The sequence below is a fragment of the Labeo rohita genome, chromosome 10 (assembly GCF_022985175.1).
Source record: "Labeo rohita strain BAU-BD-2019 chromosome 10, IGBB_LRoh.1.0, whole genome shotgun sequence".
NCBI classification, from domain to species: Eukaryota; Metazoa; Chordata; class Actinopteri; order Cypriniformes; family Cyprinidae; genus Labeo; species Labeo rohita.
The window spans coordinates 12,320,536-12,338,996 of NC_066878.1; the positions used below are offsets into that span (position 1 = coordinate 12,320,536).

Consider the following 18,461-nt stretch of genomic DNA (forward strand, 5'->3'; position numbering starts at 1 on the left):
ACTGCACTTTGGACATTCAAACTCGCGGACACCATGGAAGTCCACTATATGAAGATAATTCCTGAAATGTTTTCCTCAAAAAACAATTTCTTTACGACTGAAGAAAGAAAGGCATGAACATCTTGGATGACAAGGGGGTGAGTACATTATCTGTAAATTTTTGTTCTGGAAGTGAACTTCTCCATTAAGCCCCTGTATAGTTGGTTTAGTATGGTTTAGAAAGGATTTAAAAAAAAAAAACGTCATAAAAAACAGTGTTTTTGCTTAAGATAACATGGATCTCAACCTTTTTGTCCCCAAGGCCCCCCCATAAAGAAATATTCCAGGGCCCCCACATGAGACTTTTTGACAAAACACTGCTTTTGCCATTGTAGTAAATTCTCATTCATAGCAAACATAAGTGAGTGAAGTAACATATCTAAGGAGGTGAATGGCGTTCCTCTTATGGTTCTACACAGCACCTGTAAATATAGCTGAATTATAGTACTTAAAGTGTTTCCCCTATGATTATGAGCCAGTAAAGCATTTTTACTGCTATTTAGCACCATTTTTACTTAGCTAATTTAGGCCCCTGAAAAGCATTCATGTAACTAAAATCATAAATTCCTACTGTGCAACCTTCAGAAAGTGGGAACACATGCCATACAAAAAAAGCGGCACCCTCAATTATTAAAAAGCCACGTATAGACACAGTTTACATATACTTGCTTCACAAACATGGACTTCTCCATCCTACATCCCCTAGCTTTTGAAGTTGCTGACTGCCACGCTTAAATTACATTGCTTTCGGCTGGATTTAGTGATCATACTAGTGGCGCCAGTGCAACCAGGAAAATGGCCCTAGAGGAGATTTAGTTCCGGAGACCGACCTGGTGGCTAGTTCCTATAACCAAGCTCTATAACTATCTGGTTTGAAAGCCCCCAGTTTAAACAACCTTCTTCACTGTAAAGAACAATGCAATGAAAAAGTCCAATTTTTTTATTGGCATTGATGGTTCCACAAAGAACTTTGAACATCCATGGAAACTTTTAAATGCAGAAAAGATTGTCTATAGTGAAAAAGTATTTTTTTAAGGATTTTTTTAAATGTTCTTCAAAATGGTTCTTTTAAGAACTGTTCACTGAAAGGTTCTTTAGGGAACTAAAATGGTTCTTTTATGGCATCACTGCAAAAACACCCCTTTGGAGTCTTATTTTTACGAGTGTAGCTCCAACTTGCCTCAATACACCTGCCTGGAAGTTTCAAGTATACCAAGCAAGACCTTCATTAGCTAGTTCAGGTGTGTTTGATTAGAGTTGGAGCTAAACTCTGCAGGACACCGTCCCTCCAGGACCAAGCTTGGTGACCCCTGCATTACAGGGTTAGTTCACCCAAAAATGTAAATTCTGTCATTAATTACTCACCCTCACGTCGTTCCAAACCCGTAAAAACTTCATCCATCTTTGGGACAAAAATTAAGATATTTTTTGATGAAATCCAAGAGTTTTCTGAGCCTGCATAGACAGCCATGCAACTGACATGTTCAAGACCCAGAAAGGTAGTATGGACATTGTTAAAATAGTCCATGTGACATCAATGGTTCAACCTTATTTTTTTTTTAAACTTCCAGAATACTTTTTGTGCACAGAGAAAACAAAAATAAGGACTTTATTGGACAATTTTGGCTCCTGTGTGAAAGCACGTCGAAGACTGACACAGAAGAGAAGAAATTGTTGAATAAAGTCGTTGTTTTTGTTTTATTTGTGCACAAAAAGTATCCTCGTAGCTTCATAACATTACAGTTGAACCACTGATGTCACATGGACTATTTTAACAATGTCCTTACAACCTTTCTAGGCCTTGAATGTGGTAGCTGTGTCGCTGTCTATGCAGGCTCATCAAAAATATCTTAATTTGTGTAATGCAATGCAATTTAGCAATATAAAACAACAAACTATATGTCCTGTCCTATATGTCCTTTAGATGCACATGTCCAATAGAGGGGGGCTCTAAAGGTGGAAAGGGCGAGTGGGTAACTGCCCACTCTTGAGCACCATCAGAACAGGACTTACAGCTGAATGGGCCACCAACCTCAGGCAAGTGTGTAATCGGCAGGAAATAGAGGCAAGAGGGACAGATTTGAGGGCATCACCACGTAAACACACAACACACGAGCACGCACATATGCACAAACGCACACAGAAACGCACACACGTTCGCGCCCCAGGGTACCGCAGCATCTCCACTGCAGTGTGTCAGAGCGGCTGATAATCCTAACACGTAAGCAGCTGGCAGGACGAGAGCGACATGGGAAGTTGGTTATTACTGTTATCATCATAACTATTATCATTATCAGCCTGAGCAGCAGCAGGTCCCCTTCATCTGGGAGCGGTGCGTCATACCGCTGGGTCAAAACCATGAAGTGCCAGGAAGCGACCTGCGCTGAATGTAAAATACAAAGACGGGGAAAATAGGGTTGATTCACTCCATTCTTTCGATTTCTCTGCCTCTCCCTATTTCGGTCTCCCCTCACCCCCTCCTCCCCTCGCCGCTCTTGCCCTTCTTCTCAATTTTATGTTTTTCTTCAACTAGCACAGATCCATTTCTCTGCTTTTTAAGGATTTGCACCATGTCTCCTACTTCGTTCAGGACACTGTGACATAATGAAAGCACCTACATGTCCTCTCATACATCGATTTTCTTTGCCGCTCACACGCTCGCGCCCCCTCGCCATGTATACCGCGGTAAGGCCACGCCACTGTACGCTGGTGGGCTGAATGCTCATGCCTGTCAGAGACAAAGAACCACCAGCTGTCTTGTCTCTCGCAAATACTGTCTTTCTCCGTTCCTCCCCCACTGGACGACGTTCGAACCCCCGCAAGAGTTTATTCGCGTTCTTCGGAGACTAGCATCTTTTCTCTTATCTCCGATTGGCACGTATCGGAGGGCGAAAGGAATCGTCATTTTTCAGTTTTCTGGACGTCTCCCACTCTGACAACCCACAGCCTGTCGCTGCAAACACGACACACAATGGCCGTCATCATGCTTTAGGGCGCCAAACTAGAGAGGGTGACTTACTGCTGCCATCAAGTGGCCTTCGGGAAGACTGCAACCTGTTGCTCATCAAGATTCACAATAAATCTGTAGTGTACCTAGGCCCAAACCTGCAGAAACTGAAAATAAATACATGCAATAATATTAAAAAACTTTATTAAAACAAATAAATATATTTTTACATACATTTTTTTCATTATTTATGAATTCATTTATTTTTATATTTATTTATTCCCACATGTATTTTTTTTATTTGCTTACATTTATTATTTTTCTGTGTGCTTATAATTCTGCATTTCCATATGCTAGAAAATAGACTACATATTCAAACAGCATCTGCATCAACTACAAACTATTGTCTGATTCAACTACAGTAGTTCATTTAGTTAAGGTGTTTACACTAAAACTAATACATCACAAACTCACTTTCACCTGTAATTCCCTTTGTTGGTTGTATATACGTTTTTATACAGTTGAGGTCAAAAGTTTGCACCCCCCTTTCAGAATCATTAAAAATGCATGTTATTGTTTATTTAGTATTGACCTGAATAAGATATTTCACATAAAAGACATTTACATATAGTCCACAAGAGAAAATAATAGTTGAATTTATAAAAAAATGACCCTGTTCAAAAGTTTACATCCCCTTGATTCTTAATACTGTGTTGTTAACGGAATGATCCATAGCTGTTTGTTTGTTTGTTTAGTGATAGTTGTCCATGAGTCCCTTGTTTGTCCTGAACAGTTAAACTGCCCACTGTTGTTCAGAAAAATCCTTCAGATCCTACAAATTCTTTGGTTTTTCAGCATTTTTGTGTATTTGAACCCTTTCAAACAATGACTGTATGATTTTGAGATCCATCTTTTTACACTAAGGACAACTGAGGGACTTTTTGAATTTGAAGATCAGGGTAAATGTAGCTTATTTTGTCTTCTGGGAAACATGTAACTATCTTCTGTAGCCTTCTTCTGACATCTTCATTCTTTTCAAAAGTTTTCACCCCCTGGCTCTTAATGTGTCGTTTTTCCTTCTGGAACATCAGTGAGTGTTTGAACCTTCTGGTGTCCTCAGTGTGAAAACATGGATCATTGTTGGAAAGAGTTTAAATACACAAAAATGCTGAAAACCAAAGAATTTGTGGGACCTGAAGGATTTTCTGAAGAACAGCGGGTAGTTTAACTGTTCAGGACAAACCAGGGACTCATGAACAACTATCACTTAAAAAACACACACACACACACACACACAGAGCTGTGGATCATTCAGGTAACAACATAGTATTAAGATTTAAGCATATGTAAACGTTCAAACCGGGTAATTTTTTATAAATTCAACTATGATTTTCTCTTGTGAACTATATGCAAATGTCATTTATGTGAAATATCTTATTCAGGTCAGTACTAAATAAACAACAACATGCATTTTGTATGATCCCTCTTATTTTGGTAAAATTAACATTTTTAATGATTCTGAAATGGGGATGCAAACTTTTGATCTCAGCTGTAGCAATAAAGACTTCACTTACCAGTTTCAGGCATCAGAGGGTTGTCACTCGCTTTCTCAAAAGTAGTGTAAAAAATGTTGTCAACAACCTGGTCTTGCAGGGTTTCAAGTAAACACACTTTCCAACAGTGTGGTAAGCCGTCTGTAAATAACATTAATGATTATGGATGTCAAGTACATAATTGACTGAGGAGGTGGACGCAGGAGGTTTATCTTTCCCAGTGGGGTTAATCAGGTTAAGTACAATGTTGTCATGTATGCTTGACGTTAATCCTGCCTAATCTAAGGACATTATCTTGATACATATCCGAGAGGTGGAAAGATTAATGCTTCAGGAACAAAATGCAAACCAGAGATGTGACAAGAATATGATATCTGGATTAAAACTGATTTCATGTTCCCGGCCCACGTGCCTGTGGGACAGGCCTTCTCATCCTCCCGAGGGTTTTTAATACTCCATCGGATGTGACTGATCAACAACCCCTTGAACAAAAGCTCTGAGGCGAATGCAAATTTCATGGTGTCTTAATAAACATGTTATAAATAAATATGTGTACTGTACTGCTACTAAATATGTTCCTCTCTCTCATTCTTTATGCATCGATCTCATTCACTCAAATCTTCAAGAACGACCTGATTTGTTTTTTTAGGAGGGATGTTATATATGTGTATGGACGGTTTGTCATTGTGGTGGCTGAATGGTTAAGGATGTGGGCTGCTAACACAAGCGTGACAGGATCATTCTGTACAGTAGTACAGAAGGAGTGATCCATGAACTGGAGGCAACAAGACTTCAGCATTAACACTAGCACAATATTAAGAAGTGATAGTGACACAGTACTAATCACACATAGAAGACCCTTGACTAAATGGCATGAAGTCCACAAAACAACTTATTCTGGGGAAAAAAAAAAACACCCACTTGGACATGAAGAGATTCCTAAAGTGACCAAATATAGTTTAATTGTTTTTATGTGACAGTGAAGGTCCTTGCACACTCATCCGGAAATTTTGCACGTTAAAAAATAAATATGACCTCACGGTGCGTCAATCACTTTTTGTAGCAAGCATTTTGAAAGGTGTTTTAACAATTCAGAGGTGCTATGACGTTTTGTGTGTGCCAAATTTTAACGAATAAGAAAAAACACACAGGAAAATTTCAGACTCAGGGTGCAAGGACCTTCAGAGATAAGTTTCTCTCAAATTCGCACCGGGTGGTTATAGGAACTCAGTTATAGTAGATCCACAAAACAATTTATTCTGGGCAAAAAATGCTTACTTAGATGGGAAGATATGCCAAAAGTTGGCAAACATACTTTAATTGTTTTTATGTGACAGTAAAGGTCCAGTAAAGAAATGCAACCTCACGCTGTGTCAATCACGTTTACACACTGCCTACGAAACGTTCGTCTGTCATTTAAAAAATCAGATCAGGTTCAATTTTGTGTTTTTTGCATTCGAAGCAAGTATTTTGAGAGGTGTTTTGACAACTTTGATGAATTTTGACGAATGCGAAAAAATGCATAGGACCTTTAGAGACAAGTTTCTCTCAAGTAATTTCTCTCAAATTCACACCGGGTGGGTACAGGAACTCAGTTATAGCAGATCCTTGACTAAACAGAATAAGGCCCACAAAACAACTTTTTATGGGCAAAAAATGCTTACTTAGATGGAAAGACATGCCTAAAGTTGGCAAACATAGTTTAATTGTTTTTATGTGACAGTAAAGGTCCTTGCACACTCATCTGAAATTTTCACACGTTAAAAAATTAATACGATCACGTTGTGTCAATCGCGTTTAAACACTGCCTCCAAAATTTTCGCCGTCATAACAAAAATTTGGATCCGGTTCAATTTCTGGTGTTTTTCACATTCATAGCAAGAATTTTGAGAGGTGTTTGACAATTCAGAACTACTGTGACATTCCGTGTGTGACGAATTTTGACAAATACGAAAAAAACACATACAAAAATGTCGGACTCAGTGTGCAAAGACCTTCAGAGATGAGTTTCTCTCAAATAATTTCTCTCAAATTCGCACCGGGTGGTTATAAGAACGCAGTTACAGCAGGTCCTTGACTAAACGGTATAAGGCCCACAAAACAAATTATTCTGGCCAAAAATGCCCACTTAGATAGGAAGAGATGCTTAAGTGACCAAACAGTTTAATTGTTTTTATGTGACAGTAAAGGTCCTTGCACACACAATTTTTGCATGTTAAAAAAATAATTTCAACCTCACGCTGTGTAAATCATGTTTACACACTGCCTCTGAAACAAAATCTTTGTCCGTCACAAATTCAGATAGGGTTCAATTTTCTGAGTTTTTGGCATTTCTAGCAAGCATTTTGAGAGGTGTTTTGACAATTCAGTGGATTCACTGTGACATTCTGTACGTGACATATAAAATATGAACATTTCAGACTGGTTATATACTGTAAAAAATAAAAAACACAATTTCTTGAGTCAGCTTAAAATATTTTTGTTACCCTGCTGCCTTAAAATTTTAAGTTCAGTCAACTAAAATAAGTTCAGTCAACTTGAAATGTTAAGTTGTACTAAGTAACAACTTAGATATTTGTGTTTGCTAAACTTAACCGACGGGTAAGTAACCCAGCTGCCTTAAAATTTTAAGTTGATTCAAATCAAATATCCAAGTTGTCACTTAGTATAATTTAACATTTCAAGTTGAATATACTTTTCTGACTGAACTTAAAATGTTAAGGCAGCCAGGTTACAAATTATTTTAAGTTGACTCAACAAATTGTTTTTTACAGTGTAGGAACTCAGTTATAGCAACTAGCCACCTGGTCGATCCCCTGAGAACTAAATTTTCCACTATTTTCCTGGTTTTTATTTGCACTACAAGTAGAAACTGAAGTGACATAAGGCAGTCGACAGCGACGTCATTTAAGCGTGGCATTCAATCTCTACAAACGGTTGTAGGGAAAACGGGACATTTCAACATATAGAAAACAAATACTTCTGAAAATTGTGTGAAGTCAGCCAATCGGAAAAGATGTAAAAATGTAGAGCAGGGTCTTGGTTTAATCCTTAAATTGCTGATTTGATAGGGGCAGGTCTGAATGTGAGCAGTCGACTGTAAGAAAATAGCAGGGCTTAAAGGGATAGTTCACCCAAAAATTAAAATTCTATCATTAATCACTCACCCTCATTTCATATCAAACCCATAAGACCTTTGTTCAGCTTCAAATCTAAATGGCCTTGGAGCCTATACAGCATAAGCGTAGACTGGTGTATAAGTTTCTAATCTCATCCATTTTGACCCAGCTATTTGACATGAATCATTCATGCACCATAATTGTGCAGCAAACAGTTTTAAGTTAGTAAATGTCCTCTAGTATAACCCTATCAGTGATCTGCAGAATGAAGCTCATCGTCTTTATCTGTGTCCATCCTGCTCTGTAGACATTCAGACCAGAGAAGCTCTGATAAAATGCCACCATCGGATCAGTGAGCCTGATAAATGTCAGTAAACTCCAAGTTTACTCGAGTCAAAGGCATAACTTTCGGGGGGGAAAACAGGATGGTATTTAGAGGCAGAAAATAGAAGCACTCTGTTCTTGATGGAAAAGATAATCCACAAAGTATATAGATGTACAAAACTACAGACTTATGTGGTATCTTTAACTTTCTTACTATAATTTATAGCCAGTAACGTTTCAGACAGTTAATCTCAATATTAACAATTAGTAAATGTAGATATAGGTTCATGGGCTTTTTAAAGGCCTTGTATAACATAGGCTCAATAGAGGCTACTCAAACTGCCTGCAGTGAATTATGCATAATTATAATCATGCAATTTAAACTTAATTAAATATAATTAACTTAAATATAATCTTTATGGTGATTTCCTATGTAATATAACATCAATTCTCAGTACTTCAGCCTTAAGGTTTTCTGCTCCACTCAGTGCTTGTCTTACATTATCCAATTCAATAATAATAGCAGCCTACAAGAAGGAGAACTTTTAATATAAAGTAAAGAAATTAGTATTATGAATGCTAAAGTACATTCATACGGAATTTGCTTAGGGAAAGCCATTTTCCACTTTTTAGTTCAAGCGTGTTTCATTCACAAAATATTATAAGGGGAAATTATTCTTAAGTCACTATACGGTATTCAGTCCATTGCTTTGTCAGACAGATTTATCAATCAGGAATATTTTACCAGGACTCTTGGCCAGTAAAAAGGGCCTAGCCATGCCTTTATGTCTAGTAAATTGAAAAAAGTGACGTCTTGCACCAATGTGATGTCAAGTAAACAACTACATACCTAAGAGTAAACTGATTGTTACTCTGTACGTAAAGTAAGCTCTCACTTAGTTTAAAAGATTTGAACATCTCCGGTTTTATCATGATTTTACACGAAGTAGTTAAAGTAATGACTGACTGCGAGTCGGTTTGAGCCTTTATTTTGAATTCGTCGCACGCGTTTATATCATCCGCCCCCCTTTACAGCCAGTCAGATCATTTCTGAGGAACAGAAACAGGGGAAATGTGTTGGGAACGGTGTTGGTATCGTGAAACTTTTAAAGAATTGGCAGTGGCGTATACAGTGAGAGTGTGTGTCTCGTTACTGATAAGAACTGACAGTTATAAAGTGAGCTTGCCGGAAGATTTTCCTTTCAGCCAATGCAGTCGTCCCAGAGCAAACAACAGAGGAGAAATCCACATTGATTGGAGGCAGCTGACTCAAAGACATGACCGAAGTTCACATTAGTGACACATTATTCAACTGTTGTGGTGACCAAGCATTTCTTTTCGAAAGGCCTTCAAAATGGGGGATTATGCTCGCTAAATCTCCGCGGTAAACAGCTTTGTGTGTAGTGTGTGTGAGTGATTACCGGCGGTGAGTTTTCCGATCCAGAACAGGTAATTGCTTCTGACTCATATGAGACCTGCTGCTATGCTGATAAAGAACGACAGTGCGCACGCGCACATTCGTCAGGAAAATAAAAACATGTTTTATTTACATAAACGACGAGGAATTATACAATTTTGGAATGGAAAATACTTTTGCTTTTTCACTCTGAAACTTTATTTATTGTTTATTTCTGTATCGGGTTCATTTTTCTTTTAGCTCTGGAGAATGGAGCGGAGAGCCCGTGTAGCTGTGATAGGAGCCGGGCCGGCGGGGCTTTGCGCAGCTCGACACATTCTGTCCAGGCTCGAGGCATTTGATCCACCCGTGATTTATGAAATGACAGATCATTTGGGTGGGACGTGGTACTATGAGGAACGAGTGGGCAAATATGAGAATGGGTATCCTGTCCAGAGCAGTATGTATAGAGACCTCAGGTAGGGAGCTAAAAGTTGAGAATAAAAAACACTTTAAACCTGCCTAAGGTGGTTTTATGACTTTCAGACTGGTTTAGACTAGTCTGGCTGGTCTGATCTTGATTGACAAGCTGAAGTAACCCCAAACCACATTAAAACTGGCAAATAGACCTGACCCAAACAGGTTTAAGATGTTTATTTTGACATTTATTTTATTATTATTATTATTATTTGTATTTTTGTACAACTTTTTGATAAAATCTAATATCTGTTTTTAAGGACCAATTTGCCTAAGGAGATTATGATGTTCCCTGATTTTCCTTTTGATGACCGCCTGCCTTCTTTTATGCACCATTCATCAGTTCAGCAGTATTTGGAAAAATATTGTCAGAGATATGATATTGCTCGTCATATCAAGGTATGTGTTTGTCTTATTGTAAATCCTGTCTATAATGAAACTTATAAGAATAGAAAACTTGAAAAATCAAATTGGCTGAACAGATTTGGAGGAATTTAGCATTACTTCACTTCATCAGTGGAGCCTTTGCTGTGAATGGGTGCCGTCAGAATGACGAGTCCAGCTGATAAAAGCATTAATATAATCCACAAGCAAAAGTCAAACATTAAGAAGTTTTTAACTTCAAATCATTGCTTCTTGCTGAAATAAGAGTCCTCCATCTATAATATTGCAGTGAAAAGTTGCCGGTCTGAATTAGGAGAGAAATATGCACAAATCAAGCTCAGTTCACATGCATGTTAGTAGATTATGATGTGAGAAGACAACGGGCAATGGACTTTTTCTCTGGAAGACGCATTATTATAAATTATGGATATGTATTTTAGCCAGAAGCGGCATTTTAAAGTTAAAACGCCTTATTTATTACAAACACTCAGCTTTTTGCTTTGACATTAATTGACAAGACATTAATCAATTAACTGAAGTCATGTGGATTACTTGTGGGTTATTGTGATGTTTTTATCAGCTGTTTGGACCCTTATTCTGACGGCACCCATTCACTGCATAGGATCCATTTGTGAGCAAGTGATGTAATGCTAATTTATTTATTTTTTCCAAATCTGTTCCAATGAAGAAACAAGTTAATCTTAGATGGCCTGAGGGTGAGAAAATTTAAAGCAAATTGACATTTTTGGCTAAAGAAATGTGGATTGACACCGCAGGTTTTTACATTTACATTTATTAAAGTCTAAAGCAGGACACACCATACAGGGTAAACTGTTGTTAAAAACCAGTCCATCACTATCCCTGTGACCGTATATTTTGTAAAACCTAAACATAATATGTCTAGATATGAGAATTGAAGCAGAAAATTCCATAATAATGAGGGAAACTGAGGTTATTGGAAATTGTGCATGTATGAGAAGTAGTAACAAAATGAATATTGACGTGTCTTCACACATTTTGACATGTGACTGACATTATGCATAATTCATCATGCGACAAATACTATTTGGCATGTGTCTGTTTATTTTAAGTCTGAGAAAGCAATGCTTCACTCAGTAAATCTGTAATTTCTGTGCCGGAACGTTGAGATCGTTATGGATTGCCTCTTTGATCAGGCGTGTAGGGGTCACTGACCCCTGCTTGTCAAAGGCATCAATGTCAGCACAAAATCGAAGGACGCATCGAGTGTGTTTTTAGACTTGAACACTAGAAATGTTCTCAGTGTTCCCAAGTATTTTTCTTACCAACGGAAGCAAGAATATTGCTTATGACAGACCGCTTTGTCCCTCACAGTTCAACACCGTGGTGGAAAAGGTGAAGCCCGTCTCCATGGAGACGGAGACGGGGGGAGCTGTGACGTGGGAGGTAATTTCGCGCAGCACATGTGGAGATCAGAAGACGCAGACGTTCGACTCGGTGTTCATCTGCAACGGGTGAGGGATGCCATCTTAAAGAGTCCTTTTATCTCCCAGACATGCTCAAATGGACACAAGTGCATCTAATCTCCGATTGCAGCTTGGCGGTGATGTTCTAAATGCATAGCATTATTCAAATAGTGGCATGTTCATTTACCCCATAATATACCCAAAGGCTTTTATCTGGCTGAATTCTCGCGAATGGGTATTATGTTATGCATTCATGTGGCATTTCTGTGAGGGAATTCAGAAGACCACAGGAGCCCTTTAGCGTCTCAGCGCTGACTCATATTTCCTTCCTCTTTCTGCAGGCATTACTCCGACCCCCACCTGCCCTACATTCCTGGAATAGAGCATTTTAAAGGTACAACAAATGATCAGTGATCACTACAAATGCATAACCCTGAAAGCCCCAACCATTAGTCTCATTACACCCCTGCATCTCCCCTTTTATCTCTCTGTCTCTCATCTTCTTGCATTTATCTTTGCCTTCTTCCTTTGCTGTTTTGCAGGGAAAGTCTTACACAGTCACGCGTACCGCTATCCAGAGCCCTTCGCCAACAAGTCCGTCGTGGTCTTGGGGGCCAGAGCATCCGGTGTGGATATTTCCATTGAGTTAGCCAAAGTTAATGCTCAGGTTTGTGGCTTAGCTTCTTTTTACAGTGTCACATACCATTTTAAATGCCAGAGCTTTGTTTGCTTGTAAATTAAAGGGTTGGTCACCTGAAAGCAAAAATCTATCATTATTTACTCACCCTTCATGTTGCTCCAGAGCCGGAGATGTTAGTACGTGCTGCTCGGAATGGTGATGAACACTGTTAAAGTAGTGTGCAATATTCAAAGTAGTGAAGTCTTAGTATCCTTGATATGCTATTGTAGGTTTTATTCATATTTTATTCATTTGGTTGAATTTTTATTAGGGCTGTCAGTCAATTTAAAACTATTTAATCTAATTAATTACATGATGCATCGATTAATTAATCTAATTAATCGCAAACTAAATTTGACTCTGAAAAGATTATTTAAAGCTATTTTTGTGGTAAATGAGAAAGTATCAAGTGGACATTACAAATTGTAGCTTTAGAAAAAATATTTGATTTGATTCAATATAAAATTTATTACACACAAGCATTTAGGCTGCAACGGTCTAATGTAAAATATGGAACATAAGAGAAGATAATTTGAGAAACATCTCAGTATGTTTTGTTTATGCTCCACAAAAGAAAGGTTTGAAACGACATGAGGGCAAGTAAATGATGACTTAATTAATTAATTTTTTTTTGGGTGAACTCTCTTTAATGTTTTTATTTGTATTATTACTATTATTATTTTTTTTTTATGAAATGATACTCTAAATAAGAAACTAAATCTGACAGCAGATGGTGGTGAATGTCTTTATCTCAAGTCATTCATTCGATTCAATTTGCAAATGGTTTAGCTATATGAAAGGGCTTTTGAATCATTGATTCACATGATTCGTTCAAAATGCGGACTCATTCAAAAACTAAACACTGCTGTGTTGCTCGGAGACACGCAACAATTCTGCTATGGCTTCAAAGGTAGTATGTTCTCTGGAAAATTGAGCAAATGCACATAATATTGTGTTTAAAATATAACACAATATCAACTTCTTATTTGCTGAACTGTTGCATAAAATCACATTTAAGCTTGTGATTGATCGGGACAAAATCAGCACTCGTGTCATATTGCTGCCCGGGTGATATCGTGTAATATGTGATATATATATAAATGTGAGACAAAACACATACAGGGGCCTTTTTTCCACCAACAGCTTGATTTTTAGGGCATAACTGCATTTATGGAGTTGCTGCCCTGCATCATATTTGTCAGCAGTCAACTATATGAAATATAAGATGACGTACAGGTCTGGGGGCGGGGCTAACTGCGTTAAAATATTTTAATTAAGATTATTTTTTCATAACTAATTAATTAAGTTAACGCATTAAGCTGACAGCCCTAATTTTTATATTTCCAATTTTTATTTTAGTTCAAGTTTTTATTGGATTATTGGCTGGGTAAAAAATACAGACTTCTTTATTTTAAACAATTCTCATTTTTATGAAACGAAATTGATTTTTTTAAATCCCAAGAATCGATAAGTTTAGCCTGTTTGCAATTTATGAACGGAACATTTTAGCCCACCTCCCATCCAATAAATCGCAATAAGCTTTGTGCTTCATTACTTTTATTATGAAACAAAGTCTCAGATTTCAAATTCTGTTGATTTTATAGTATTCAAACAATAAATGCCATTTTGGCGGCGTTTAATGTGGAACGACAGATCGCTGCTTCATTTTGAGAGAATCAGCAATGTGAAACGCATGTAAACTGATCATCTCCTCCACTTTAATACTAGTTTCAGAGTTTCAGCACAAATAAACATGAATGGACATCCGAAGGTATGTTAAAAGAAAGAGTACAACTTTACCAAAATCCGTATCCTGTCTCATGTAATCACTTAATCAGTGTTTCAACCGTGCAAAGACGTCAGTATAACAGCTTGTAAACAATGTCACGTAACGTCAGATTTACCTCAGAAAAAACATATCCAGTGACCATAAGTCAGCTAGAAAAATGAACTCTAGAGTGGAGCATTATGCTAAATGTATGCGCCATATAACGTGTTCATTATAATTTTTGTTCTTCAGTGTTTAATTTATGTTTGTTTAAATCTGTCAAGTTTTTCTGCAAGCCATTTAAATGTTTATATTTAAAAAGAAAAAAACAAATTGGATTATTAATATAAAGTATGTAATTGTACTTTTATTATTATAAAAACTTAATTGGGTGTAATTTAAGTGTTTGTATACAAATCAGTAAATTTTAACCTTCAATATTACAGTAATGTGATACTGACTGACACTCATGTATATTTTACAGCATTAGTTAAAAGATTTTTTTCCTTGAGAAAATTTGCCATGTACTGCACCTGATATTTTGTGACCCTGGACCACAAAACCAGTCATAAGGGTACATTTTTTTTAAAAAATTGAAATTTATACATCATCTGAAAGCTGAATAAATAAGTTTTCCAATTATATGTGGTTTGTTAAGATAGCAACATTTAGCCGAGATACAATTATTTAAAAGTCTAATCTGAGAGTGCAAAAAAATCTAAATATTAAGAAAATCGCCTTTAAAGTTGTCCAAATGAAGTTCTTAGCCAGGCATATTACTAAACAAAAATAAGCTTTTTATATATTTACAGTAGAAAATTTGGGTCATGGAACATGGAACATGATCTTTACTTAATATCCTAATGGTTTTTGGCATAAAAGAAAAATTGATAATTCTGACCAATACAATGTATTGTTGGCTATTGCTACAAATATACCTGTGCTACTTATCACTGGCTTTGTAGTCCAGGGTCACATATATCCAAAAAATACTGATATTGAATGGAATCACAAGCTTGTGAATCCGAATCTTGGAATTTGTGTCAAAACCCAGCCCTAATTTTTATGACCTGTTATTTCAGTTGTATTTTCTTACTTTAAGTTAAACTAAATAAAAATGAGAAATGTTGCTTTGGAAACTAGCTGAAATAAAAACAATTTTAGTTTTTTAATGTTTTTATTTAAATTAATGTGTTTTTTTTAGTCTCAAATATTAAAAAAAAGTGTTTTATGGTTTTTATTTTAGGTAACTATAATAACGCTAGTTCAAGGTCTTCTGAAGTTGTAGAAGTGTAACAGACCCATAATTAATGTTGACATGAAGTGAAAATTAGAAAATTCAAGCTATCTATATCTATCTTATCCATCTATCTATAATGCATATTATAGGTCTTATCGTGAACAGTTTATCTGTGCGTATTTTTTTTTTCAATGAATTTTTAATGAGAATGTCATAACTGGATGCATTCTGGATTTCTACAATAATTTAATCTGCTTAAATCCCACGCCTGCAAGCTCACGTTCATCTGCCTCCACTTTTGAGTGCAACACATATCTCTAAAAACAATCAACAACCGATAAGACGAAAATCTCTGCCCTACTTTTTTTTTCAATATTGTGTTACACTCAGATGAACGTCACAATATGGAAGTAAAGATCTGCTGCTAACTTCCATTTCATTATGACTTTAAACCTTCCTGCCCATCCATTTTATTGCATTGAAAAGGTGAACATTCTCCTTTTGAGTTTCACAAAAGAAAAAAGTATGGGTTTGGAACAAACTTAGAGTGAATAAGTAATAACAGAAATGCTATTGCCATATCCCTTTAAATAAACTTTGGTGTTGTTTATCCTGTCCCTCTCAGTGGTAGGGCTGCTCTCTTCTCATCCACAAATGTTTTTCTCATTCTAGGTGATTCTAAGTCATAACAGACCAACCATATCCTTACCCCCACCTCTGGGTATCCGGCAGGCTAGCGCTGTTGTTGGGGTTTTGGAGGACGGATCTTTACAGTTCCAGGACGGATCAGTGACCCAGGCTGATGTTCTTCTGTTCTGTACAGGATACAATTTCAACTTCCCTTTCCTTTGTCCATCAGACCTGGGACTTGATGTACAGGATCTTTTTGTGACTCCACTCTACAAGTACTTGCTGCCCCCTGGCTTCCCTTCAATTTTCTTTATTGGAATTTGCAAAATTATTTGCCCTTTCATACATTTTGACTGTCAGGTGAGCAGAGATGAAACAACTAAATACAGTTTGAATACTGAGCGTGATTGATTCTCACTCTAATGTTGTTGTTTTTATCCATAGGTTAAGTTTGCTCTTGCTGTCCTGGAGGGCTCAGTAGAGCTACCCACTCAGGAAGAGATGGAGAAGGAGGTGCAGAGAGAGGTCCAACGGAAACAAGACACGGGTGTGCAGATGAAGCACCTGCTCAATTTGGAAAACGATCAGTGGGATTATTACCTGGATCTGGCCAGGGTGGGCCGATTCACACCCCCTCAGCCAGTGTTAGAGAGTCTGTTTAAAGAGGTTAGCATACAGAGGCAGAAAGACCCACAGAAATACAGACAGATCAACTATAGGCTCATTGATGCCACACAGTGGGAGCTTTTGGAAGCTCCAACAGAACAGACTGATTAGTTTAGCTGCAGTCTGAGGAGATTGATACTGTTTTGCTTTCTTTTTTTAGGAAAAGAAAATCTGTAGAAATGGTGAATGAAGAACATACATTTTTAGAGATCAAATATATATAATATATGTATAGAGAGAAAGATAGACAGATAGATATTTAATTTTTTCATTTGTTAGCATAAGAAATTATATATATAAAACACAATAAAATGTATATATAACTATATAGATAGATAGATAGATAGATAAACTCTTAATAATACCTCTTAAACTATTAATAATTAAATTAGAGATCAAAGTTTATATATATATATATATATATATATATATATATCGATATGTCAAGATTTGCATTTTAATCTTTTCATTTTTAATATATTTTTTCATTTATCAGCAGAAATTAATATATTAAAGAAATGTATATATATATATATAACTACATAATATATAATATAATTTATATATAACTATATATGTAGATATAAATAAACTCTTAATAACTCTTAATAATACCTCTTAAACTCTTAATGATTAAAAAAAATATTTTTAGAGATCAAAGTTTTATAGATAGATAGATAGATAGATAGACAGATAGATAGATAGATATTAGCAATTGGATCTATTTTTTATTGCATAACAAATAAAATATTATATATATATATATATATATACTGTAAATATATCAAAACTTAATTTTTGATTAGTAATATGCATTAGTAAGAGCTTCATTTGGACAACTCTAAAGGTGATTTTCTCAGTATTTTGATTTTTTTGCACCCTCAGATTACATATATTCAAATATATATATACACAATTAATTAAAAATAAATTAAAATGTAAAAATTAAAATGTACATTTGTATTGTAATCTATTTTTATTTTAACTTTATATAATATAAATATTTTATAATATAAATACTTATATTTTTTTCATTTATTGGCATAACAAATAAAAATAATTTATATTTTATTATAGATCGATAGATAGATGGATAGGTATAGATATAGAGAGACTCTAATACAAATATTATTTATATTTTTCATTTATTCGCATAACAAATAAAAATAAAATATTAGAACTGAGTGAAGTTTAATTTAAACATAATGACTGAAAATTTAATTTAAACATTCACACATGTTCGTCAAATAAATATTATTATGTGTTATGATTTTTGTATCAATGACCAATATGGCCTACATATACATATATGTATGTAAATGGGTCAGTGACATAACACTCCTTATTTTCTGTCTAGGAAACTGTCCAGATTGTAAAAAAAGGAATGGGTCTCATTAAAATGCAAAACATTCCTAGAAAAAAATGTTCCCATATATATTTTAGCAATATCTTTTTTTAATGCACTTAAAACATGCAATCATGCAATAACATGTTTGTTCTTTAGAAGATAGTATTTACTATTTTTTTTTTTTTTTTTTTTTTTTTTTACTATTTTAAAGACCTACATGTTTAATATTAATAATAATTTTTTCTTTTTTTTTTTACTGTATAATGCTGCAAAAATAAAGTAATTTTTTTTTCAAACGTTTTCCGTCTTCATTCTAGTGAGTAATTGTGTTGATAAATATTTAAAATATTTAATTGCATTTTCAAACTGCGTCTTACCTCAAGTCAAATCAAGCAATCTCGAGCTCCTCCAGAAAAATTCAAATATTTACACAGAGATGCGATGTG

The 18,461-nt window shown here is 35.7% G+C and overlaps 1 protein-coding gene across 2 annotated transcripts; it reads left to right on the forward strand.

Moving 5' to 3' along the window:
• Positions 1–9,016: 9,016 nt before the first annotated feature.
• Positions 9,017–17,105, forward strand: LOC127172572 (uncharacterized). 2 transcript variants are annotated; one of them, XM_051121893.1, is made up of 8 exons: positions 9,017–9,431; positions 9,640–9,857; positions 10,116–10,254; positions 11,593–11,732; positions 12,026–12,078; positions 12,227–12,351; positions 16,044–16,361; positions 16,446–17,101. In XM_051121893.1, the coding sequence occupies exons 2-8, from the start codon at positions 9,649–9,651 to the stop codon at positions 16,776–16,778; spliced, it is 1,317 nt and encodes a 438-aa protein (XP_050977850.1). In that variant the 5' UTR covers positions 9,017–9,431; positions 9,640–9,648; the 3' UTR covers positions 16,779–17,101. The 2 variants fall into 2 exon arrangements, with proteins under 2 accessions (XP_050977850.1, XP_050977851.1); XM_051121894.1 differs by having other exon boundaries at positions 9,017–9,857; positions 16,446–17,105.
• The last annotated feature ends 1,356 nt before the right edge of the window (positions 17,106–18,461 follow it).